This window comes from Trachurus trachurus (assembly GCF_905171665.1).
Source record: "Trachurus trachurus genome assembly, chromosome: 23".
NCBI classification, from domain to species: Eukaryota; Metazoa; Chordata; class Actinopteri; order Carangiformes; family Carangidae; genus Trachurus; species Trachurus trachurus.
In genome coordinates, this window is record NC_139912.1 from 15411033 (window position 1) to 15437423 (window position 26391).

Sequence of the window (26391 nt, forward strand, 5' to 3'; positions counted from 1 at the left end):
GGAAGGGACAAAGTTTTAATAGAGAAACTGAAGGAGAAAACGTCTGGATCAAAGGATTTCTGCGGCCAGACGAGTGGCCTGAGTTTCAGACCGGCTTTTGTCTGCCCCCTTAAAAAGTCTCACAGTCTCTCTTTCATGAACAAATGGCCTCAGTCTCTGCGAAAAATCGCCATGAAAGCAGTTGTTCATAATCATGTTAACACAATGTTGGGGTTTTTCATGGCTCTACACGGCTATATTTGACAAATTTAAAAATAGCACGCATGGCTATTAAAAATTGTTTAGATTGGTCAGGATTACTTGTTTTTCTGTCAACATATCTATGTGTGTGAGTGTGACTAGTGTTTGTGTGTCCATCTATCTTCTCAGTGTGTTAAAAACAAAACTTTCAAAGTCTATATTAACTTATTTTGAGTTTATATCATTGTTTTGTGGGGAAATAATTATAAATTCCCTGTTTTCTTTTTTTGCTATAACTAACTGTGTTATTTCTAAAACTATATCTTTGCACTACTTTAAACATGTTGACAAGAGAACTATTTTTTTTATGGTTATCTTAAAAAAACATACAGATCCTCAGTGAGAATTTGAGGCACAGATTAGGAATTTCTTTTTTCCCCTCCCATCAGACTTTCCACACTGTTAGACAGTTTTTGACTTGTTCATTTGTTTCTTTAAGGTTTTCTAGTGCCTTGTTAATGTTCCTCTAGTTCACTGGCAGGAAAAATTAAAATAAAACAATGAGTCAAGACATATCTGTTGGTGTCTCACTGCTCAAGCAAACTTTGCTTTCCTAATTCACCTGTCGCAGCTATTGTCAAAGTATAGTGTTGTTTTTTTGTTACTTTGTTGTATATGCATGAATGTATGATAATCTTTGTATACCATTTGTAATAATTTTATTGTAATTAAACTACAATTTAATGTTGCAGTTGCAACATGTAAGAAGTGTAATTATATGGGATCAGAATCATTTACTTTTTTGATAGGAATACTTGTATAGAAAAAGAGATTCCATTGATGGGTTGTTGGTGCACTGTTGCCTTTCATAATGTTGATGTCATATAGTGGGCTCAAAACAATAAAGAGTTCATGAACCAGAAATTATATAAACCTAAAAAAATATGTGTCCGAAGTTTGTTTCATCAGTTTGACTGGCACCTCCTGGTGGTTATGATGTAGCATTACAAGCTCAAGTTTCCATTCAAACCAGAAAGGAGAAAAAAAAGTTTTTATAAAATATTCATGATTTGCAAAATGTTATTTGCATTTATTTAAAACAACAATTATATTTACATTGGTTAAAACCTGAACATACAAATAAAACAAATAAAAAAAGAAAACACCACAGATACATTTAAATTTACATTCTATTACATTTAAGTTCATAGATACCAGCGGTTCAAGTATCATTTTAAGCTCCATTGCATTAGTCACTTTGAGCATGTGATGAAAATAGAAAATCTGCCCTGATATCAGACGCATGTTTAAGGACTTCACTTAGTGATTCATGTATGTGCATACAACTGTCTGTTGTGTCTACTGACCGTAGTGTGTGGAAAATCACTGGTTTTAGTCTTCTTTACTGATTTTGAGCAAACAGCTGGTGTTGTATGATCATTTTGCTACCGTGTTTATCAGTAAATACGACTTCAAACTTCATTTCCAGTTAAAACTTGATAACTGACAAGGTTGAGACAGATTTACAGTAACAATCCCCAACAAATCAAAAAGGCAACAAGATCTCTGTTGCATGTTACAATGTAAAAGCTAAACACAAGAGAAAACCAGGGCAGACTTCTCTGTCAGTGTGAGTGAGTGTTTAACATCCCATTGAACAGGAAGTGAAAAGGGAATGATGAGCTAATATCAAATTAGTGACTGAAATGGACAGGGAATCAAGAGACCTAGTTTGTGTAATAAAGGAAAAAGCCTTGACTGTATAATTCCTGATCCTGATTACACAAAACTGTACACAGGAGAAATCAAGTGGCTGCGAGGTGGAAGTTTGAAAAAAACACTAAAATCTAAGTGGTTTACTAAAATCTTTAAGACTTTGTCCAATTAATGTAAGAATCCTAGAGTGCAATGTTCATTATTTCAACTAAAAACTAAATATCATACATTATCTACAAAAGCTGACAATACATTTCTGCGTTACAATTATTAATATTATTCACATTCTTTAGGCAAATCAGACCCTGAAATCGTCTTAAAGGGCCGGATTGTTAAATTAAGAACTCCAGGTTTAAAAATCAAATTCATTCAGTTTGACTCAAGTACATCTACATGTAAAATATTTACATCCGTTTAATCCCTTAAATATATACACTAGTACATTCTGTCAGGGCCGTGCAAATCCTGAATTCACAGACTGCTCTGACTGACAGCTGCTTCCCTTTCAAAGCTTTGTTCAATCACACCTCAAACTACGGGGAGTGTACATTTACATGTTACAGTTTTACACGAGTGGATGAAACCTCAGCGTTGCATTCAGTGGCACTGCTCGCAAAGGTGTTGGTGCACATGTGCTTGTGGTAGTGGGTGTGAAACTCTCGGTCACCTTCACCCTCTCGCCCCCGTGAGAAGTGGCTTGCGCCGAATCTTTGCACACCACTCACCTACACACACACACACACAGAGCCGTTTCAGTGCAGACCTGCTGCGGCCGGCAGATGTTGAGGTGTAATCACAGCTGCCGTCGCAGCGCTTGTCTGTCTCTCCACATGGCGCGCAGCTCTTTGAGGAGCAAGGGAGTGATGAACACAATGCTGCCCCCTGTCTGTGGAACAAACACAAGACAAGTCATGCTCTGTCCTGGCAATGGAGAAGCTGTATGGTTAAAACTTTTCTAAGACAGGCCTCACACAGTAGATTGTGACTTATAACAGTAGGAAAAGGTGTTTCTAACATAAACAATGGCTGTGTTGTCTTCATGTGCCTGTGTAGGCTGTTGCAACAGTGGTCCTTTTATACAGAGATCCTGCTATATCGCTGCCAAGAAGACCCCTTGTTACGCCAACTCTCCTCGTTTACACTGGACCAAACAAGCCGTCATAAAGCTGCCTCAGTGTGTGATATTAGACAGCGTGCTCTACAGTCGGTGGCGTGACCATGAACCGTGATGTGGAACACAACACCGACTCTACAGTGCACAGACGTCAATCCAGCTCCGTTACAACCCCTGCTGCCGACATAAAGGTGAGACAACAATGCCCTGTAGCTTTTATGCAACAACCCCACGCTGAATATGCTCCGTAACAATGAGCAATGTAACACTAACAGTTTTTCGTATCACACCTGTGGTCGGTCTGGTCTTACAATGTCCATAGGAAAAGGTAATGTTGTAATTATAAGAGATCGTCTTACCATGACGACGAAGAAGTAGAACACACACCTCCAGCCCAATTTGCTCTCAATCAGGGACACCAGGTACTAAAAGGTGATGGATACGAATACACACATTAAAAAAATCAATCTGTGGATTTGACTGTGAGTTCTGTGGCTCTGTGTTGTGTATAAGTCTCACAACAAAGCTAAAAGCCAAATAGAGACACTGCACAACATTTTCCACAACTTTGTAGCTCTATAGTGTCCTTCTGCTGAAGCCATTTGCTCCATTTGCACCTAAAAATGTTTCACAAAGTGCAACAGTTGCAAAATGTGTGTAAGTAATATACACAACCGCAAAGTTCAGGCCAGCACTTCCATCAAATATAAGTACATGTTGTCAGATGTACTGCAGTTCATTGATTCGATTCTACTATAACTTAAATGGCTACAGTACAGAGAAACTCCACTAACAATAACAAACTTTTATTTTGTAATTTACTCTTTTAAATGTCATCTTATCCAGTTATTAATGAATTATAAACAAAAAATATTATTTTCATTGATAAATATCCTGTTTGTTTGTTTACCTGTCCCCCTGCAGCTCCCATACTTCCAGTTCCGTCCACTATACCAGTCACAGTAGCCAGAGCCTCCTGACTGCCCCTGAGAGCCTCCTGTCTCCCCAGGTCGGCCGATATGGCGGAGCTGATCATATTGGACGGGCCGCCGATGAAGAAGCCGGTGGTTGCCAGGAGAACAGCGTTGATCACCTGGTCGTTAGGTGAGCCTGAGAAGTAGCAGAGACAGAGTTAGTTGGCATGTTGAAGCCTGCAAAGCTGCAGATTTGATCATATAGTGATCTGAACAGTGATGAACAGCTGCAAACAATAAGGCTTACACATGTGGGTTGAGAATGTGTGTGTACTCACGGCTGTATCCCACCAGGGAGCCCATGGCCATGGCCAGACTCATTGCCAACACCGGGGCTCTTTTACCCATCAAGTCAGAGATCATACCCTGGACTGTTCCTCCTGAAACAGAGACAACATGACAGAGCCAAGCTAGGAGTTAAGGATCTGCAAGAATGAGATTCTGTGATTTATAAAATGATATGGGCGACAAAATAGTAAAAAAAACTATGCTTTATAAACTTTACTAGCTAGAGTTGACAACTAATTAGAGAGTTAAATCTGACACAATTTAAAGGTGGAGCGTGAGCATGAACGCCTCACAGTGAAAATGAAATCGCTGTAGAATAAACTGTCTTACCAACATTTTCTTTCAGTTCTTATTTATTTCCAGCCCATTCATGAGCAGTCATTTTGTCTTATCTTTGTGTGATAAAAGTAAAGGAGAGGGAAACATAAAAAAATTTGTCTTGGCCTGAGCAGCCACTCACCGATGATTCCTCCCACATCGTACCACACAGACAGGCGGTCGGCCTCGGCCTCCTTCCAGCCGTAGTTGCTGCTCAGGTAGAAAGGAAGCCAGAAGAAGAAGGAGTAGTTGACCAGCTTCAGACATGCATACGCCAAGGAGTACTGCAGTTCAAACAGAGACAGAGTCAGTGTGTGTGTGGTAAAATACTATTTGTGAGTGAATCCGTCGGGGCTTGCTGATGCTACAGACTCACAGGTATGACCCCGGGCAGACAGAAGGCCTGGAAGAAGCCGACGGCCTGAGGCGACTCCGCCAGGGACTCGTCCGACTGCTGAATCGACTGATTCGACCTTCCACGCACCTCCACCTCGTCCTCCTCGTCGCTCATCAGAGGCCTGTGGCTGTCTGTGTCCGTCTCCACCGGGCCGAGGCCAGTCTCGGCCTCCAAGCTCAAACCTGACACACACACGCACAGAAACACACATTGAGTGCGATAACATGCAAACTAATAAAACCATCATAATTGGAAGTTTTCAGATTATTTAAGTGGTCATGTAAACGGCATAAACTGATAACCGTTATCGGCTTAAGGCAGTTATCAGTTTATGAGAAAATGGTTTAACACACCTAGGTTTTTACACAATAATCCGTTTTCCCCGTGCATGTATACAACTTTATCTGGTTCATTTCATTCTATTACTACATTGATGTGGTTCCGGCGAGGTGTGAGTCTCGGGGTTCTGTAGCCACAAAGCTGGAGCAGGGCAGAGGTGACCCACGCCATTCAGTATCACAGAACTCCATCAACTCAACTCTCTCCAACTCGACGTATGAAAGGTTTTCAAGTTGAAAACAACAGAAGACCTGAGGTTTTGAGGAAAGAATTCCGTAGCTAACTGAATCATGCAAACGAGTTTAATTCAGAAAACGGATTATTGAAGAGCATGTAAACGCGTTAGCATTAACGGATTATTCCTAATAATCGTTTAATTAGTGTGCATGTAAAAGCAGTCATTGAAAGCTGTGGAGAGCAGCTAAATTCAATCAGGGGATAGTAACAGAAATGCTCAACAGTTTCTATTCCAGTAGCAGTTTCTCAGTGCGACACAAGCTCAAACTGGTTTCCATGGGAAAAAGGTTGAATAAAAAGTTGGAAAACAATCTGACTGTGAGCTCACAATGTTGGGCTGCACCCAAATAAACACTGAGAGAGGACACATGTTTTCCTTACCGACTTCTTTTGGGGAGGTGAGCAGACCGAAGAACACCACCACCCCGCCAGCAAACTGCACCACTGAGGTCACCAGGAAGGCGTACTGCGCACAGCAACACACATCGCGTCATGTTAGCGTTTAGCCACTTTGGTTTTTTTAAAAGGTTTACAGTGTGAAGACATCTGTGTGTGTTACCTCGTATCCATACTTGAGCACACTAGAAGCTAAGAAGGCCCCGAGGATGTTGCCTACGGAGGCACAAGCGCTCCACAGACCGAACACAAAGCCTCGCCTGGAAAACAACATCAGAAAGTCCAATTATTATAAGTTAGAAATAACTCTGGCTCTATTTTCAGATTGAAAACAGAACCTATAATACAAGTTACTATACTCGCTATATTTTATAAAAATGCTACTTCACTGACAGCTCAGTGACTTGCTATTTCTATATTCAGCAAATTATATTTACAAGTTCGGCCGCTGCGGAAAACTGACTCTAAATGGCGTCTATGTTTTGGCAGCAGCAGCAGTGAATGGACGTCTTTGTGCGAGCGCGAGCGTGTGTGTTTCTGTGTGTGGGTGTGTGCATCATAAAGCTCGACTTGACCAAACATTTCTGGGTTTGACAGATGCTGGGAATACTTGAGGCAGCGTCGGATAAAAGCAGGTTTTTATAAACGGGGGGGGAACACACCCTGTCTTGCCGAACCAGTTGCCCATGACGGCCACCACGCACGGCCACACGGCCGACTGCAGCAGCCCGTTCAGCACCCACAGGCCGCAGTACAGATAGATGTTGTAGATGTGGAGCCATTCTGTCAGCGTGCCAAACACAAACTCCTGCGAACACGCAAACAGCAACAGTTGTGACGAAAAACATTGATGACAAATTTAAAATGTAAAAAATAGAGGACTGGATCTGTCATAATGGTGTCACTTTCAATTTCAGCAATACTTGAAAACACCCATTTTAAGAAACAGTTTCATATAACAGCAGGCATGACAGTGTCCTGGAGTAAAATCCAGCACAGAGAATCATGTGCACAGCAACTCGGCCTCAATGCAAGATAATCACAACAGCTACGTGTTGGTGATAAGCTCACAAGGTGAGAGGTTGTGATAAAATTCAAAATCATTTACAGCTGCCAGATGCACATACTAGTAATGTTGGATTGTCAAATTGCTATTTTTTATTTTAGCCTCCAAGATGAAACACAGTAAAGGGAACAAAATCAATTCCAAATGTAGAAAATTGCATAATGAAAGGAAGATTTTAAAATGCTTTTAATGATCAACAATTAGAGAGATAAAACGTCTTGCGGTGTGGGTGCTTACCACTGCAGCAGAGCCACACAGGCCGAAGCAGAGCACGTAGCGCAAGTTGACTCTGTCTCCAATCACACCGCTCAGATACAGGCCCTGTGTGGACGGGAACAGAGAAAAAAACAGACAAATTCAGGTCTGATTTGGTTCGAAATGTTGTGCACTGAACAGAAGTCATATGTCTAAATAGTGTTATGTGGTGCTTTAATTTATTTTCCCTTTTTTTTTTTATTAAGAGCAGGAATTTTTCATGCTGTTGTCTGTATAAAATGATTCATATCTAGATTTTTTCTGCTGATAGTGGCCAAATGAGAGCACCAGGACTCAGATATCAGTCCCAGCTCCTACTTGGCAAACTGTGAATGCATGCCAGCAGCCGCCTGGGCAAACGCTGCGTGGCAGACGTTGCACAACATAGTACTCACCACAGCATATGAAAAGAGAAAGATGGAGTCCAGAGCTCCCAGGAACAGAGTGGCCTGTTCTTCATCTGCAAACAGACGATTGTCCTCCCATGTCTGGGACAGTCGGAGAAAACACAGCTCATTAAATGCAGCTCAGTTGTAACATTTGTTTTACTGAGTTTTACAAGTCGGTGTCGGCGGTGCGCCGCTGTGCGCTCCGTACCTCGCCGGGAGAGAAAGCGGCTGCGCTGTCATTCCGGAGGGACGGCGTCCACTGGGCCGAGATGCTCACTTTCACGTTGCTGAAGGTTTTCCGTGACGCGTGCAGCAACACATAGCTTGAGAGACAGAGAGGAGCAAAAGGAATTGGATTGACATTTGTTTGAAAGCATCCATTTAGAACCAGTTTGTTTACACATCTGTGTGGAGATGCAACTTCTTCATTATTTCATGCTTGTTTAATATACTGGAACCAGATAATACCACAATACACCACGTTGTCTTCGGTTTTACAACGTTGCATAATAAAATCTAATTTTCCTTTTGGAGATCATTAAATTCCGACGTAGCTGCAGTAAAAAATCTGCTGAAAGAATTTACAGGAAACACTGAAAGGTCTCTGCTGCTATCTGACAAATGGGAAATGGAAAAAATCCAATACTAACACATCTGCAGAGTTCACCGTGTGCTCCTATCTGCTGCAGACAGCACTGCGTGTCACAACTACGGTGACACGGCCGCAGATGTGTGATATGGCAGCGACTTATTAATGATTAACTACGTGACTGAGACCTGCATAAAGAAGCATATGGCTGAAGTTTACCAGATGGTCAGTCACACACATTTCTGTTTCCACCTCACATTTCAAAATGACATGAATGTCTCTACAGGGTTTGATCGTTTATTTCTAAAACCTTTTACTACTATACAATATTACGTTTCATTATTTCTAGGCCATGCACTGTCAGGAATCAATACACACAGTTTATGCTATCTTAACAATGTCTGACCTGTGTGTTAACCTTCCACCATTGACCTTTCACCCATATTAACAGCTCACATTGATTGAATGTTTTTCTACACGAGCTGCATTGATATTTCTTTTTCACCTTGCTTCCAGTTATGCAACAGAACTATTCTACTGCAGCTCAGCAGGTTGTGAATGGTGAGTTTGGAGATTTGTGTCTAAGAACAAAAGAGCACCATAGAGTCACATTAGATAAGTCACTGCCGGTATAACTGACTGGTGTCGCTCTAACTGGGTTTCCAGGTCATCTACAAACCCCAAACATTTACAATGCAAAACAGCTCTAACAGCTTTGAGTAAAAAAAAGAAAAGAAAGAAAAGAAACTCTCTCCAGCAGGAGGCAGGGCGGGTCTAGTTTACCTAAAGAAGGTGAGGAGGAAGGTAACCAGATGATGATGGGTGTACTGTGACAAGTAGCCACAGCACGAGGGAGGCATCACAGGGGGCGGCCGGAGGGAGAAGAGGAGGTGGAGGTACGAGGAAGGAGGTGGTTGTTGGCGGAGGTCTTCAGATGGGGTGGGGGGGGCGGGGTGGGCAACGACAGGATAAGGAAGGGAGGGAGGGTTTCACACAGTTTCCCACTATGCCGGACGGGACAAGCACATCACTAGAACAACAACAAAGCTGTGCCTGCAGAAAGAGGAAATCAATGTTAAGTCAACTCAGCGAAATGACAAACAACAAACTTTGACATAAAGAGAAAAACACATCGGAAAAAATCACAACATCCAAGGTTCACAGCTGACCGATAGATTAGTTAGTTTCAGATTATTTCAGACATGTTAAAAGAAATGAGAAATAATATAGTAATGGACAGACATAACAAACAAATAATTAAATAAACTTTACAAAGACAGCACATGAAAAAATAAAAATAATTGAAAATGAAAATAATTTGATTTTTCATATCCGAAAAGGAGTGGGAAGAAGTGAAACTTATTTACTCCCACCCCCTATTCATAAAGTAACTATCAAGCTTCCTTGTCATAATCTATACTTAATTTATAAATTAATTTAACTGGCTTTGTTCTAATATATTATCACTAATCTTTATCTTTCTAATATATATAGGAATAATGACATATACAAACACATACACAAAGACAAACTGAAGGTAACACCAACAGAGCAAAAAATAAAACTAAGTAAGTAAACATTCCTGTACATATTGAAAATCATTTCTTTGTACTTCTACTTGTTGTGCGTGTAAGACAGATAGACAGATAGACAGATAGATAGATAGATAGATAGATAGATAGATAGATAGATAGATAGATAGATAGATAGATAGATAGATAGATAGATGACAAATGACAAAAACAACACAGAGAATAAAAAGAACAACCTAAATAGCAATATAAAATGTAATAAAAATGTATATACAACAAATAGGCAGTGTTGATATAGTTTAGTGCAAAATAAAATGTGCAGTGAACAGACAGCTGACCGAGCAGTGTTTCGTGAAGTCTCCATTTAGTTTCTAAGTGGCTGACTACTAGCTCACACACAGCAGCTCTTGGATGAGTCCTGTGCTATGGCTGCAGGCAACACTTTCTGGGTGGAAAACTTCCCTCCTGCTTGGATGTAGAAAGACAACCATGTAATAGACACATCCTGTCTGAATGCTGAGGTGTGTGCCGCCCACTGTAGGTATCAATGGCCCCAGTGTGACGGCCCACTGCCCCTGGAACCGGCCCACCTACCCCCACCAGCATGCTCAGCTTTACCTATGTTGTTTACACAGGACTCCACTAACGAGTCAGTCGAGATGCATCTGTTCCAATAGTTCAACTCTTGAGTATCTCCCCATCTCCTCTCTTTTCCCCCCAAATAGAGAATCTGTGTACCTCACTGTGGAGCTTTATAGACTCACGTTTGTTAAAGATATAGGCCCACACAACACGAGAGGTTGATTTTAGGTACAAAACACTGTCACAGTAACTAGATGAATGTGGCAAACATTTTCAGGAACATTTACAGACCAACGCCCAGTCATTAATGAAGTCTGCGATGTGTGCTGACATCAAACTGTATGCTCCAGTCCAACTGGTTCACTGTTTGATGATACTCAAAATTACTTGACTACACATTATATCCTCTCTGTTGCATGTGCATGTTTAGGTTTTTAACATATTCTGCATTAGTTTGACTTGTTCAATCAGTACAAACTTGAGGCACCAAATGTCTATAAATCACTGCTTAGTTACAATATTAAAACAAGGATTACGGTAATCAGGAAAAGTCCACATGTTTCCAGTTAGAAAGCACAGACAGTTATCATTGAAAACAGTAACTGCCTCTGTTGCCTAGCTTTATTCAGTGAGGGAGGAGGGGAGGAGGGGAGGGGGGGCAGAGGCCAAAATGTTGAAAACCATTACTCTCAGAAACACTGATATGAAAGTCAGTGGCCTCAGCCTCGCTCCGTTTCCTTGATAAACACTTTCAAAACCAGCTGGTGTTTTGATTTCACATGACCTGCTACTTAACCCAGGGAAAGTCCAGGTAGCCAACAGGTCGAGTAGCATTTACTGCATGAGGTTGTGCATCTATTCTCCCTAACTCTGAATAAAATGCAATAAAGGCCTGCCTCGCCCCAGCAAATTACACTATTATGGCATGTGACTGGATCCTTTCTACAAGGGCAAAAGAGCCATATTTGAAAAGTTGCTGATACATAATACAACATGTATCCAACCAGGAGATCCTTAAGATCCATGCAAATATTAATATTACATTTTTAGACAGTTTCATATTATTAAAAATGGCACAGATTAGTTTGCAACACTTTTCAGTTTCTCAGTTCTTTTAAATTTTAGCTAAGCAAGATACAATGGTAAAACATGCTGTTACCTGCAATAGTGCAGGTTAGATAAACTCCCTGAAGATAAATACACTAACTGAGTGTTAGGACTATAACACTGTAACTTTACCCTACACACAGTGAAAGGGAAAATGTAAGCAGGACGTCCCGTTCAAAGGACGCCATCAGTTTTCTTTAGATTGCACAACAGGCGAGCTTTGGTTTGAGCCTCTCCACAGCAAACAAACAGTAGCTATAATGACACTTTTGTGATTCAAGAAAATGATTTTTTTCGCATGCACAAAAATGCACAGTGTTTTCACAAAGCTATTCAGTCAAATTTATTCATTTTCAACAGCGTTTTTGTCCGTTAAAGGGAAAGTTTGCAGCCTCAGCTTCTGCCCATCTCCTCCGGACTGAGTGACAGAGCACGTAGCGTTACACGGTCTTTATCTACTTGGCCAATTCCGGGTCTGTCACACCGAGCACACACAGTGGGTGAAACATTTGTAAGAAGAGGACATACAAACAGTTACGGTTTGACCTCCTGTGAATTAGGATTTTTTTTTTAAAAGCAAGGCGTTTCCTTACCTCGGCGCTCAGGTTGTCGTTAGCTAGCAGCTCCTGTGTGTGAGGCGACAATCTGTGTTTACTGTGGATTCATGTGTCACGGACGTCACCGGCCACGGAGCGCAGCGGCGCACTGCTGCCACCCGCAGGACAGGAGTGGGATTACAAGTAAAAAAAAAAAATCCTAAATGTACAGCTGGAGGGAGTGGGAACTGACAGTGGGGAGGCCTGACAGACAGACGGACAGCTGTCCAGCTTTCACCTGTCACTGCGCCACTTGTTGGGTAAAGCCAACCTGTCATTGGCTGCAGGCGGATTCTTGCATGGTTTAATGTATGCAGCGCCAAAAACACTTTTCTTTACAGTCTCCAGCTCACTGCCTGACCTTGCCACACACAGACCCAGCACCACTCAACCAGACCAGCACTTAAATTCAATTCAGGTAAATATTTTCTGTATCAATAATCTATAGTTATCTTGTTAAGTATAGTGTTCAAACTGCTTGTACTCTTCATGCAAGGGGTGTTTTACATGACATTTCCACAGTTTAAATGTACTAGTTTTCAATAGCATTATATACATTGCTATATATGGTCTTGACAAATAAGTGGCCATATATGCGTGTTGTCCTCCCAAGGGTACTATCCCAACTCTAACCCTCAAAGAATTAGAGGAGTAGTAAGAAGTAAGGATTAGAATAAATAAATATATGGATAAAAACTGAAGAAAAAAAAATACATAAATCAAGAAATAAACTGCATGTCGCAGATCAAATAAAAGTATTTTAAAATGAGTTGAAAATGATTAATGATGCCTTTTAGCTTGCCATTATGGGAAGAATAAGTGGGTATAATAAAAGTTATACCAAGTGTGATAGGCCTACTCTCTGTACTGATGTGAGAAACAGTGCTCCTGAAATTTGCATGTATTAGCCTATGGTCACCTCTTGACCATATTACTTCAAGTGTATCATGGCAGCAGAAAAAAAAAAGAAAAAATGTTTTCCTCCTTGAATGGACATTTTTTGAAGAGCTCATTGTCATTATTTTTCTTCACATGTGGTTTTGCAAATCTCAGGGGAGCTCACTTATTAATTTTGGTATGCCTATGGCAGTAAAAACACACCATGGGGCAAAGTGGGTGGGCTGATACAGCTGCATGGGCAACTGCTGCTCAGAAACAGCTGTGACATTAATTCCAGTGAATTTCAGATTTAGACAGAAACAACGTAACAGGATGACGTCTGTCCCAGGAGTCGCTGAGAAAGATTATTATATGGAAATGAAGTCAGTTCAAGAGTCATTCATTCATTCATTCTACATAGCTTGAACATAAGGTCAGTTTCGAGGGAGGCTGCTAACAGATAGACGTACGTCAAAAGAGAGGGAGAGAGAGGGAGAGAGAGAGAGAGAGAGAGAGAGAGAGAGAGAGAGAGAGAGAAGGAGGGAGGAAGTCATATTTGGGATGTGTGGAGGGGACAGGCTGAATGAAAGTTGAAGATTGGAGAAGAGGCAGGGAGAGGAGTGTATGGACAGTGCGTTGTCCATTTTTTATTCTCATTCAAGTAGAACATCTGACAACTCACATCAAGGCTTCAGTCAGGTTAGGAAACCTGTTGCAGGTTGTTTAGTCTGGATTTACAGCATCAAAACTGGAGATTATACCGATGGATACGGTGATAGGAGCATCTTTGGCAATATGCTGCCATTTCACTAATGAACACATGGAAACTGTACAACAGAGGGAGGTAAGAGACTCATTTAAAGTTGTATATCTAATATACATAATGTGATGCGTAGCGTGGGAACTCAATAGACTGTTTTGTCTCATGTCCTTATTAGTGTATTGTTGCTTAAAGCACACATACTTAGTCAATTGTATGTCTGTAATAAGAGTTTGCATAATGAAATACTGAAATCAGTTGTGCGTTTTCTGATTGGTGTTGCTCTTCTGGACGTCTTATCACACAGTACTTTGATATCTGAATGCCTTGTTTCCCAGCTAATCAGCTAACCTACAGCTTTGAGGGCTGTGTCCCTTGGGCTCAGTTACTGTCCCTTGAACAACATATCAACTAAACAAATGATGACACCAGGTCCAGATCTGGGAAATTATCACTATCTGAGAGGCCACTGAACTTTGAGACATTTGCTTCAGAGATGTGAAAATATGGGAGTCACGCAGAAGAGAACAGAGCATTTTTGTTCCTTTCAGGGTCAAAGGTCGATCTTCTGTGCATAGAAAGTGTGACCAAGGATCATGTAATAATAAAGGGAAAAAAGTTCAGCAAAGCGTTATTAAATCACTTAGAGTCCCTCATGACTGTTGAACTGTTAGTTTGTGTGATGAACGGCCTGAGGGAGTTGCTGTCAAGTTTTTCTTTGAGACTGACCAGCTGGCCCCTGAATGCTGTATATTATATCTGAGGAAGAACAGTGGCTCCACATTAAATGTCACATCACCAACAATCTTAATCTCATATTTGCTTGTAACTATGGGAAAAACTAAAGTGTAGTGATACAGATACTGGATACTTTCAAAAGAGACTATATTCAAAATCTGACCGCTCTGTCACCCCTGAGTGAAAAGGTTTGTATTGTTTTTTTTATTGATAATGTTAATTATCAGAATATCGTATTTATCTTTTTTTAAAAATTGCAAATTCTCAATTAAATAGTGCAGCGATATGCATTGTCATCTGGAGCCAAGCTAGACAGGATGTCAAAAAAAATGTTAACAACAAATATGTGAACGCCACACGCAACAAAACTGAGGAAAAAAAAGTGAAGGTGCTGACTTTAGAGGCTTCTCTCTCTGTTTTTGTCCATCAGGTGTACAGTGATCATGGAGGCCACTAAGACCATGAAAACAAAGGAAGACTGCATTTACTCCACAGTCAACAGGTACTGTATGAGTGAGATGTTCTTCCCCTACTGTAAATGGTTGACATTATACCTCACAACCTCTTCTTGAGCATGAGAAATAAGTAATGGGGTTTGGGGCGCCCTTTACTCCTCACGTCCATTAAGGAAAAGTCAGAAAAGGTCTTTCAACTTAGGGCTTCCCATTTCCTCTGGTTTATTTATTAAAACATAACAGTTTGATGAAATGGGCCCCCGTCCAAGCATGTGTTTATTTAGTGAAGCTGATGAGAAGAAGATGCTCGGTCATAAGTTTGTCCTCTGGCATTTACTCTCAGGCTGAATTTTCCCACTGTGGCCAGAAAAAGACTGAGTGTCCCCTCACTGGCACTCACAATGACCGTCCTGGGAAGTTCAGCAGCCATGCTAGCAGCCAGTTGCGTAGCCACTATTGCATTGTCTGACTAAATCTGGAGATGTTATTTAATAAGGATGGCTATATAAAAGTAGATATTATGACTTTCCTTTTTCTGACAATTGCTTTAATCAAGTTTTTAACTACACTTGTTGTGGCACAAGCTGGCAGAAGCTATTCAACTTTTCACATTCAGCTAACGTTTTCAACTGCTTGCTTGCATTAGCTATCCACTGTTTACCCTGTATTTAATGGTTTACAACAGTTCATTCATTAGTGTTAGCAAACATTTCAACCTTTCTAATCCATTAGTTTCATTTACAATTTTAGCCTGTAGCTTTTCGATGATATGCTATCATTTCAACTAGGCTGTTTTTAGCTGACTGTGTCAACTACTCAACAGCATTTACATATCAGTGTAATACCAGTTTGTAATCCTGTTTGTTTATTTCTAATTTATTTATTTTTTGTAATAACTAAGTTACTCAAAGATCTTTCAATGTGACCCTGTGAATCCTGATTACCACTCTGCATTTCCCCATTTAAATTCAATGCTGAAACCTTGACATCAATCATTTTATGTTAATTTGTAACTCAAGTGTTTCTTTTCTTTATGGGTTTAGGCTAAAGAAGCGCAATCTTGGCAGTAGTTCTCATATTGCTTCAGTGGAAAATAAGGGAGTTGAGCAACGAAGCGAGGTTTCCCCAAAACTTCCCTTCACCCCATTACACAACCTGAGCAACCAGAGGGAACCATCACCCATGATGGCTCACAGGAGACCCAACCACGACCCTCACGGCACTGAGAACACTCTCTTAGTTGGAAACAAGCTCCCCAGATGCAATGCAGGCAAAATTAAGGACAGGATTTCTCTGTGGGAGGGAAAGGAACCCACTCATTTACCCATTACCTCAGGTTCTTCAGGCCAGTGCACTACGTTAAAAAGGACAGAATCCCTGCCAAAAAGCAACAATAAAACTACTGATGAGCCGAGTGCAGAAAGTTGCAGGAGAGTGACCCAAAGGGAAAAGGAAAATATTGGGAAAGAGACTGTGGGAAAACTTGGGGATTCAAGACCTTGTTCACCTGTTGAAACTGGGAAACAGCCGAGAGGGATGCTCAAGAGCAGTAAACCTTATGAAAACCAACGAGAGGAGGACTGCAAAAAAGTGGTTCACAAAGACAAGGAGGACCATGAGAAGGAGAACGTGGAAAAGCTTGGAGACTCAAGGCCATGTTCACCTACAGTGGCAATGCAGCAGCAGGTAGGGATGTTGAAGAAAACCAACGACAAGCGAGCAACAGAACAAACCAGCCAGGAGAAGAGAGCTGTGTTCAGTCTCTTTAAAAAGCTGGAAGCTATGGGGGACAACCACGGGACAACACCTAGAGAACTTGGAAATTACTTCAGCCCCCCAGGTAAGGACAAACAGGTAGAGGCGAGAAGGAAAGACTCTACCGACACTACCGAAGAAGGGAAACAGCACCAGGACCATGTGTACACAGAGCCGGGGACACTGCCAATCAATCCTGTCCCCAAACCCAGACGTACCTTCCAGCATCCAGCTGTTGCCCCCGTGGGGAAGAGTCAGAGGCAAGGCAGGGGACAGAGGAACCTCCCTCCACTCCCCTCAATCACAAGACCTTCCTCAAAACTTCCCCCTGGTGTTTATGGGAGACCCAGGGGCGAGAGAGTCAGAGACAATGTCAACAGGTAAAGCAGGATCATTAAAATGTAGTCTTCACTGCTACATTGAACAGAGCTAAACCAGTTATATAATCATTTGTGCTGCTCTGTTCACTTTGACAGGAAGTCCTTTGAGTTTGAAGACCTTGCAGGGTCAAACAGTCCACTCTTCTGTCGGTCACTGTCTCAGGATCATCACTATGAAGACATCCTGGGTCAGAAACCTCTACTATCCTTATCTCCCTTCTAAAATCTATACAAAGCATAACATATAAAATGAAAATAACCTAACCCTAACCCTCTGTCATTAACCCCTGATTAATTTTTAATTGTGAACTGGACATTTCCCCTCTCATACCTGCAGATTCACCCAAGGAGAACCCGTATGAGGATATCGAGTTGGAGAGTCAGTGCTCCCAGCAGTCTTTGCCCTCCTCACCTGGCGCTGATACCACCAAGGTCTCTGCAGTAGCAACTTAACATAAGTCTTAGCACTATGGATTTGGAGGTTAAAAGAATTCAAATAATTTTTTTTTTTTTTTTCGCCTGCAGGCATCAAGGCCTGGTTTCTTCAGGCAGAATTCAGCCAGGAGCTTTAAGTTGTTAGACCTGCGGAGAGCGAACCAGCAGAGGCACAGTGCCAGTAGCAGCGGGAGCATTTCATCTCCACCCCAGCTCAGCCCTCCCTCCACCCCCACTGCTCCTGATCACGCATCCTGGCTGCCCGGGGATCCCTACAGCCGCACCTGCCGCAGGATACCAACGGTTAGACTGTGTTTGGATGTTAGGATCACAAACATAATATCGCATGTTGTAGAAATTGTTTCTTTTTATTTAAACTGAACTTTTTTATGATCTCAGATTAAGCACAGATCCCTTTTTACTACCAAGATATTGTTTGATGAATCTTCAATTCAATTTATTAGATTACAGTCAGGCTTTCTTTTTGTCCAGTATGGCTGCCAGATTCCAATGTAGCTGCCAAATATTATTAAAGGGTGTTCTGTTCTCATCCTTGAAAAAAAAAAACAAAAAAACATTATGCCGTCGTATTTCGTTACACTGAACTGTTTTATTCAACAGGTTGTGTTGAAAATCAATAGCATCTTTGAAGCCCGGATTGGAAAGAAACATCTGCGAAGGATCTACCACTATGCTGAGACAAGCTCAGGAAGAGGTGATGGGAATGTAATGCTGGCCATCTTGAAGACATTTATTACAATCTGTTTTCTAATGTCTAATAATGAAACATGAATGTGACTTTCTGGCTTATGAAATGTGACTGTTTCTTATAGTAACAGATGAAAACAGTGACTCTGAGAGTGAAGTTGAGGATAGAACAAAAGGTAGGTAACAGCACCAGAGATTTTTAACCTCAAGCATGTCCTTTTATCTTTTATTGAAATGTAAATCAACATATTTAACTGCATTGTGTCGTACCTCCTCTCTCTCAGCTCACCGCCAGCGCCTCGTCTCAGTTCAGTCCATACTGAGTCAGCCGAACCAGACCCAGCTCCAGTACAATGGTACCAACAGCAGAAACAGCTCTCTGGAGCAGGACCTGCACCAGCGCAAACTTTTTGAATATTTCCTGGTTGTGTCACTTCAGAAGTCAAAGACTAGTGCCCACTATCTGCCGGAGGTCACACAGCAGTTCCCACCTAAGGTCAGGAGCAGATTGGTATTTTTGTTTTTAGCTTGAGGGACAATAGAAACAAACACACACATATACACACACACTTTTTACATACAGACAGGCAAATGGTGAATTTATAGAGTGGTCGGGCAATGATCTGGTGTATATTAAAAAGATGAAATAAATAAAGGAGATGGAGATTTATAATTTATCCAGCCTTAACATTGAGCTACAAGAATAAACCTAGAAAAAAAATGCATTTGTAATAATGGAAATGGAGTTAATGTAAATGCATGAATGTCTGGTCTTTTGTTATGTTGCAGTTGGAGCGGAGCTTTAAGTTCATGAGGGAGACAGAGGATCAGCTGAGGATCATTCCTCAGTTCTGTTTCCCTGATGCTAAAGACTGGGAGTCGGTGGAGAACTACCCGAGGTGAGAGAGTAAAATCAACTTTGTGCCCCTGTTCTATATACATTTCATATTAAATTCTATTCAATGGTCAAAGTAATCATACCCCCACCCCACCGAACCGTCTGAAAGGTTTGCATGTATATACTATTCTCTATATGCCTTTTTCATTTGATTAAATTATCTTAATCACATGTTTATTTGTGTGTTTTGCTGTGGCTCATCCCTCATAGTGAGATGTTCTCCTTTGTTTTGACTGGAGAGGACGGGAGCAGGAGGTTTGGATACTGCCGGCGTTTACTGGTAAATAGAAATGAATAGAATAAATAAGTGCGCTGCTGCTGCTGGACAGGAAGTGGCCAAATACCATGATGACGGCTGAGTAAATAAGGGTGCCAAAATAGTTGGTGTGCCTGTGGGAAAACAGTTCATCTCAGACTCTGGCCGGAAGTATGTGAGACTGGGAAAGTGTGTATGTGTGTATACAGTATGTGTTTGTGTTTACACAGTTCTGTGTGTATTTTAGTGTGTTTCGATATATTTTAATGTCTTTTCATTTTTCAAAGTTAGATGCAGCCAGAAATAAATGAGTAATGAGTTAAGAATTATATGGAATAGAAAACATATGCTGCTATACCTCTATATGTTGTGAGACATTGTGAAATCTATTCAACTGAATTCTCCTCTTTTCCCTTCAGCCCAGTGGGAAAGGCAAACGTCTACCAGAGGTCTATTGTATAGTCAGTCACCTTGGCTGTTTCAACCTGTTCTCAAAGGTAAACCACTCCCACTGGTCCCCTGTGATAATATTATTTCCATAAAAGTCATTTCTAAGTAATATGTGTGCTCTGTAGGTGTTAGATGAAGTGGAGAGGCGGAGGGCTCTGTCTCCAGCCTTAGTGCAGCCCTTCATGAGAGCCATCATGGAGGCCCAGTTTCCAGCTCCGGGCCGAACCATCACTGTCAAAACCTTCCTCCCTGGCTCGGGTACTGAGGTCAGTGAGCGCCGAATTGTTATGGTTGTTAAAATATAAGGAAAACATGATGTAAACCTCTCATCCATCCCATTTCCCAGGTGATGGAGCTCTGTCGACCCTCCGACTCCCGCCTGGAGCATGTGGACTTTGAATGTCTGTTCTCCTGTTTGAGTCTGCGGCTGCTCCTCAGAGTGCTCAGCTCTCTGCTGCTGGAGAGAAGGGTCATCTTCACTGCAGACAATCTCAGGTTGGTGATACATCCCACAGGCTGGCACATCCTCTTAAAATCTTTATGTTGCATCAACGTAACAGCTCTTATGAAATATTAAGTTGCACTGATCATTATTCCTCCACTGTTCATGTAACTATGGAGAGAGCAGACACTGAGTGAAAGCACTGGGGATGTTTGCATTATGAAATTATAATAAGTGCGGGTGGTCCAGACCCACATTTTTAAATAAATTTAAGGCAACCCCAGTTTTATTCAGGGAACATGCCAGAGAGATATTTTGAGGCCAGTCTGTCAAGTTGTTGTTGTGCTGGGGCCAGTTTGTTTGTTCTGCAGTAGAAAGCCAGTGGGAGTCAGAAAGTGTGGTCACAGTAGTAGAGGACAGGAATGTAAAATCCAGTGACGTAAATGAAAATATGCAGGCCTGCTTTCCTCTATGGGAAATTTTGTGACATTAGGGCGTATTCAGTATCTATGTTGTGTTTTAGATTATACTGCCCTCATGTGGCGACAAACCAGCATGTCACTCTTTGTCTCTCTTGTTTTCCAGCTCTTCTTTCTTCTCCTTCTCACTTTTGTTTGTGACTTCATATACACCTATTATTATTATTTATGGCTTAATAATATCATTTGATCTTGTGTTGTCCCTGTCTTCCTTGTTGCAGTACTCTCTCCCAGTGCTGCCATGCAGTGGTGGCGCTGCTTTACCCCTTCGTATGGCAGCACACTTACATCCCCGTGCTGCCCTCGGCTATGCTCGACATCGTGTGCACCCCAACTCCGTTCATCGTTGGCCTGCTCTCCAGCTCCTTGCCCCAGCTCACTGAGCTGCCCCTGGAGGAGGTCAGAGAGGCATGAATTAGCTGTTAGCAATTATGGGGTGAAATCTGAGTTGTCTAGTGAAAACTGTACTTATACACAGCTCATAAATGAAAAAAAAAATGTTGTGTTACAATAATGTTGGCTTTGTGTGTACAGGTTCTAGTTGTGGATCTAGGAAAAAGTCGGTTTCTCAGACAGGTAGACCAATAATCATGTTTTTTAATGACTCTGAATGATCTGTGTGATTATTATTATTTCAACCGTTACGTGTCTATATTTACATGTCCTGTCCTATCTGGTAATTTCCCTTGTAGCTGGATGACGAAGACTCCATCCTGCCTCCGAAGCTTCAATCCGCCCTGGAGAACGTCTTAGAGAGGAGAAGAGAACTTGCGAATGAGAGAGGAGGAGAAACACACAGTGGTAACCAACTTTGAAAATTTGGAGTTCCAGCTCTTTAATTTCTTGCATCCTTGCATCCATGTTTAACATATGCCACAACTTCCTCTTTCCAGACTCGGAACATCTAAGCACTGTCGTGTCCGAGGCCTTCGTCCGTTTCTTCGTGGAGTTGGTAGGCCACTATCCACTCTTCATCACTGGTGAACGGGAGGATGGCTACTCCTCCTCGTCCTCCTCCCCGGTCCCCTGCTCCTTCCAGCGGGAGGGTTTCCGTAAAGCGATCCCATCTAAGAGTGTGCGTCGTTTCCTGGAGGTCTTCATGGAGACGCAGATGTTTGGCTGGTTCATCCAGGAGAGGGAGCTCCACAGACAGGCCCTGAAAGGTACAGAGGTCCAGCAGCCAGCTCAAGCTCAGATGCTGGGAGTCGATCCAGTGCTTCATGATTTTTTTCTCTTTTCTCAGGGTTGTTTGAAGTGAGGGTGCAGGAGTATCTAGACTCTATCCATGAGAATGAACATCGACGGGTGAACAGGTTTCTTAAAGGCTTGGGTAAGTCTTTGAGCTAATCTTGGCCAGAGTTTATCTGGCAATAGTGAAACAAGCTCTGTACAAATAATCTGCAAATCTACTGCAGGCCCATACTCACCTTAAACCACTCTTTCTTTTCCATTATTCTAGGAAACAAAATGAAATTTCTGTCCAAGAAATAATGCAATCATAATTGCAAAAACAGCACTGAAACACTGAAACAAAGAAAGACTTAAATGACTGCAGAAATTGGATTTTCATCTGAGTACTTTTTCAGAGAAGTTTAACTTTGCTGTCCTCATCTGTGTCAGTGAGAGAGGCTTGGGGGTTTTGCTCAAGGACTCATGATAAACAGGGCGGCTGCTGTGAGTCACAAACTGTTCCTGCCAGAGGAAGATGCTGCTGTATTTCACCTGAAGGAAGGAACTGTGGACTGTGGAGATATGCAAGAGGTTCCTGGTAAATTCTTCAGACGAGTGCATTCATGAATACAAATGACTCTGTGTACAATATAAAAACAATGTTGGTGTTAAGATTATCACTGTAAACTACACATGGCTGAATTCATTAAAGGGAAAACACGAATAAATTAGTGTAGGAAATGTATTGACTGCAGGGCATTGTTTGATACGCATGGGAATTAGATGAATTATATGCTACACAGTATGGCAGTCACCCTTTGTATGCACTCTACATGTAAGTTGACTACTTGGTCGAGGTACTTTCTGACTCCACTAGGGGGCAGTAGTATGTTTTCTCTGACTAGATGATCTCGATACTGACAGTGACCAAACAGACAATGATACAAACCTGCTTTCCCGCTTTAATGCTTCAGTTTTCTTTTGGTCAGAATAGAACAGAGACAAAAATCACAAACACGTTGACTCTGGCAAGTAAATAAATATTCAGTTTGCTGTTTCAAAGTGCTGAGTTATTGTCTTGATTTTGTCATGCCCTGTCAAAACTAAAGTCCAGGTCTATTACTAATTGTATCACATGTTTAGAGTTTGGATGTCATTACTGTACACTCTGTAAATCTCTTTTCCTACCATACAACAGTTTGCAGATTATGAATGATGAGATGACTTTTTTGCTAAATACATAATGTATCAAATAACACAGTTTTACAATAGGCGTTTTGTTGCATGCTGGAAAATCACGAGAAGCTAATCAAAGCCAAGAGAATTATGTTCACTCAGCATTCGTGTGCCAATTTTACACAGTGAGTAATCCGCATAGCACCCATTTGCTAACCATTCACTGCTGTGTTTGTGTGTTTGAAGTTATTTGGCCATTTTACTACAAAGAGCCTTGGTTCAGAGTTGGTGGCAGCTTTACTATTTTAGCCTCTGAGTCATGGAAACAAAGCACATCTTTCGCCCACAAAGAGGAAAGCACATCTTTGTCAGCATGAAAACATAACACAGGTGCAGAGCAGAGCATAGTAGTGTATTGTCTGAGGAACAGGGTGCTCGGTTTGTGCCTGTTGAGCAAGCCTGAGGGCATTGCAAAGCACCTAACCTGTCACCTTGCTAGTGGCAAGTTCACACACACAGACACACACACCTGCTGACACAGATGTTGATGCATATACACAGATGGAGAGAGTGCAAAACATAAATTTAACAGATACAGACTATAACAATATGCACTCAAACCCATTAGCCGGGGGTAATTGTTCCCTAAAGGGCGGATTAAGAAGTTGCCAGGGGGTGCAAAAACTGGATAGCATGTAAGCATTTAGCTCAAAGTAATTACACTCAAATGGGCCTACCTTCTTTTTTTTCTTCTTCTTTTTAATCTGTTTAGATAGCTAAAAGTTATGGAACCACATTAAATGGATGAGTGGTTATGGTTTGCTTAAATAATTATTTGCTAGAGCTAACTAATGAATAAATGGTTACATTCATAGCTAAAAGTAGGTAGCAGCCAAACGGTCACTACCTGAAAGTAGCCTACTAACTGTAGTGGAAATAGTTTGCTGAGTGTACTGGATTAAATGGTTAAACTAAAAGTAAACAGCTGACATGGACATAAAGTTAGCTGATAAACAGCTGAAAGTTCTAAGTAATGGATTATAAATTAAAAAGTGCAGCTTCTGCCACTACATGTGCAATAATGTGGTACTAATAAGTTATTGGAACAATGTCCAGTGTTACATAATGAACCTCCAGTTTACAATCAATTGAAATGCACACCTTTGGGGCATGAAGAAGATTGGTGTTGACGAAGGGGGTGGCAGAGCTGATCTGACATGGCTGTGGGGTTACATCAGTCAAAAAAACAAAAACGTTGGGAACCGTTTGCTCTAAAACACACATGTTCAGAGGAGCTGTCAGAGAGTAACAAATGTGAAAATCATACCGCAGCTTCCTATCTGGCTCCCAAGGTGGGAAAGCTGCAGTGCTGTGGGACAGGAGGCGTCTCAGGAAGATGAATGTATGTGGTGAGAGAAGAGCACTGATGGCGGGCGAAATGTTTGCTTAACTCACTCAGGTTCTTGGAGCCCGAGTGTGTTTGTGTATGTGCTCAGATGGGTGAACACCAAACCCAAACTGTCACATACCGTTTCCTGCTAAACACCTGGCTGCAGCTCAACACAACTGGCTCATTAGTGCGGAGGTAATTACGGTTTCGATTAATTCCAGTAAGCGGGGGTTGACCCCCAAAGCCTTACATCCTGCGCTGGTGTATTTCCACAGCAAAACCTCGATGTGGAATATCTTTCACCACTGCGATGAGAAATGTCATGTATTTTCAGTCAGGTAGAGAGAGGGCTTATCTGCCACTTAGAAACAACAATAGCTTGTTGAAAATCTAATCTGAACTGCAAAGTGCTTCTCATAGGTCCCCATTACATGACTGGATTCCACCTTTAGCAGATGCTAAACAACAATACCACGTTATGCTGGTAATTGAAAGTAGCTACCTGCAAGTAAGAACCTGCTGCAATTATGCCTGTTATTCTTCGAGGAAATAAAATCATACAAACATCATGGCCCATTAAAACCAACCACCAATTCAATTATAAAATCTCTCCAGAGATTCAGTGACCTCATTTCAAAGCTTGCAAACCTGCATTTCAAACTCTCTGGCGGTTGCCTTTGCTAATTACATGATTTATGGTGTAATTTATAGAGGCAAGGGGGTGCAGCAACTGAGCAGCACTCGCCATCAATCAAAATGAAAAATGTGGTGTCATTTTCCATCATTGTGTTGCAGACATTTTTATATCCTCTTGAGCACAACCTTCAATCAAAACGGTTGTTCCAGTGAGGTAGTAAACTGATTTTTATTTGCTTAAATGCTCAGGGTAATGGTGGGGTAAAGGTAACATATACAATTTTGTACAAATTATGCGAGTAAGCCTCCTATCATTTTGTCATCACAACACAAATGCAGCACCTGCGGCTTCCCATAGTGCCCTTGTGCCTGGTTGGAACTTGGGAACCCTAGGGGCCATGATTGAGTCCACTGCTGCTCCACACAACATCTCACACTTACTTCCCCAACACTGCCTCTGTGGGAGCAGAAGTGTGGGAAACACAAATGAGGAAAAAAAAAAAGTAGCAAAGGAAAAAAAAAACGAGGGAGGGGGGGCACAGAGGAAGGGTGCAGAAAAGAGCGGGAGTTTGATGTATGAGAAAAAATGCTTGACCGTGTGCACGCAAAAATGCATGCACATGCACGGCACACACACATATGTGTATGCCAAAAAGGGTTCCCAAACATGCGCCCGTCAGCTTGTTTTTCGGAGCTGCAGGTGCAGTCAGTGTCCAGCTGCAGCCCTGCCATGCATGCCAGGGGACTGAATCATTTCCCCCTTTTTTTTCAGAGGAGGAGCCATCAAAGCATATGGAGAACATAACAGTGGGGCAGGAGGAGGTGGGAGAGGACGGACGGTGGAGAGAGGAAGAAGAGGAAAGGCGAGGTTTGACAGGAGAAGAAGTGAAGTGGCAGGAAGTGTGGAAGAGAGAGAAAAAAGGATTAGAGAGGGGAGGGTTTCCATTTCCCCACTGTTAAACAGTGTTTCAGCAAAAGCCCGGGGAGGTGTGCGGAGGGAGAAGGACGGAGGGGAGGCAGAGCAGAGGAGGCGGCTGGACATGCAAAGTGAGGGTGGTTTTTGAGGAGAGAAAAAACCATTGTGGGCTGTGAGCTTGACCCTTTTTTCATGGCCTCTGTTTCTTTCCCTTTAATCTCAAATTTTAAAGAAAGAAAAAGGGAGAGAGGCTCAGAAATAGACATAGGAAGAGAAAGAGAGGGAGTGGAGGGGTGGTGGGCAGGGAAGCTGCAGGCCCACACACATAGCTTTCCAGGCCTGAGGGTGCGTCAGTCAGGCCTGTCTGCATGTGGTCTGCTGTATGTGTCCAAG

At 41.9% G+C, this 26391-nt stretch overlaps 2 protein-coding genes across 3 annotated transcripts; one reads left to right on the plus strand and one right to left on the minus strand.

Moving 5' to 3' along the window:
* Window positions 1-1302: 1302 nt before the first annotated feature.
* slc37a3 (solute carrier family 37 member 3) lies at window positions 1303-18504 on the minus strand. Of its 2 annotated transcripts, none has more exons than XM_083999278.1 (14): window positions 18456-18504; window positions 9042-9311; window positions 7878-7992; window positions 7676-7768; window positions 7263-7346; window positions 6622-6767; window positions 6123-6219; window positions 5945-6029; window positions 4967-5169; window positions 4733-4874; window positions 4263-4364; window positions 3921-4120; window positions 3370-3435; window positions 1303-2782 (listed from the first exon to the last, which is right to left on the minus strand). In XM_083999278.1, exons 2-14 carry the CDS (start codon window positions 9116-9118, stop codon window positions 2690-2692), a joined length of 1503 nt encoding a protein of 500 aa, XP_083855404.1. In that variant the 5' UTR covers window positions 9119-9311; window positions 18456-18504; the 3' UTR covers window positions 1303-2689. The 2 variants fall into 2 exon arrangements, with proteins under 2 accessions (XP_083855404.1, XP_083855403.1); XM_083999277.1 differs by lacking the exon at window positions 18456-18504 and adding an exon at window positions 12073-12146.
* LOC311006436 (DENN domain-containing protein 2A-like) lies at window positions 13562-22875 on the plus strand. Its single transcript, XM_083999276.1, has 20 exons — window positions 13562-13798; window positions 14883-14954; window positions 15951-17042; window positions 17139-17230; window positions 17380-17474; window positions 17568-17780; window positions 18099-18192; window positions 18311-18361; window positions 18470-18681; window positions 18975-19084; window positions 19294-19363; window positions 19759-19836; window positions 19915-20055; window positions 20136-20284; window positions 20932-21109; window positions 21245-21286; window positions 21403-21511; window positions 21604-21873; window positions 21954-22040; window positions 22170-22875. Exons 1-20 carry the CDS (start codon window positions 13767-13769, stop codon window positions 22199-22201), a joined length of 3219 nt encoding a protein of 1072 aa, XP_083855402.1. The 5' UTR covers window positions 13562-13766; the 3' UTR covers window positions 22202-22875.
* The last annotated feature ends 3516 nt before the right edge of the window (window positions 22876-26391 follow it).

Excerpts from the sequence above, each read along its gene's own strand:
- LOC311006436 (XM_083999276.1), top strand. The coding sequence starts at position 13,767 with ATGAACACATGGAAACTGTACAACAGAGGGAG. Across the intron at positions 17,231-17,379 it reads TCACTATGAAGACATCCTGG|ATTCACCCAAGGAGAACCCG; the intron begins GTCAGAAACCTC and ends TCATACCTGCAG. Across the intron at positions 21,512-21,603 it reads AGGAGGAGAAACACACAGTG|ACTCGGAACATCTAAGCACT; the intron begins GTAACCAACTTT and ends TCCTCTTTCCAG.
- slc37a3 (XM_083999278.1), bottom strand. The coding sequence starts at position 9,118 with ATGCCTCCCTCGTGCTGTGGCTACTTGTCACAGTACACCCATCATCAT. Across the intron at positions 6,030-6,122 it reads TGCTCAAGTATGGATACGAG|TACGCCTTCCTGGTGACCTC; the intron begins GTAACACACACA and ends TGCTGTGCGCAG. Across the intron at positions 3,436-3,920 it reads TGGGAGCTGCAGGGGGACAG|TACCTGGTGTCCCTGATTGA; the intron begins GTAAACAAACAA and ends ATCACCTTTTAG.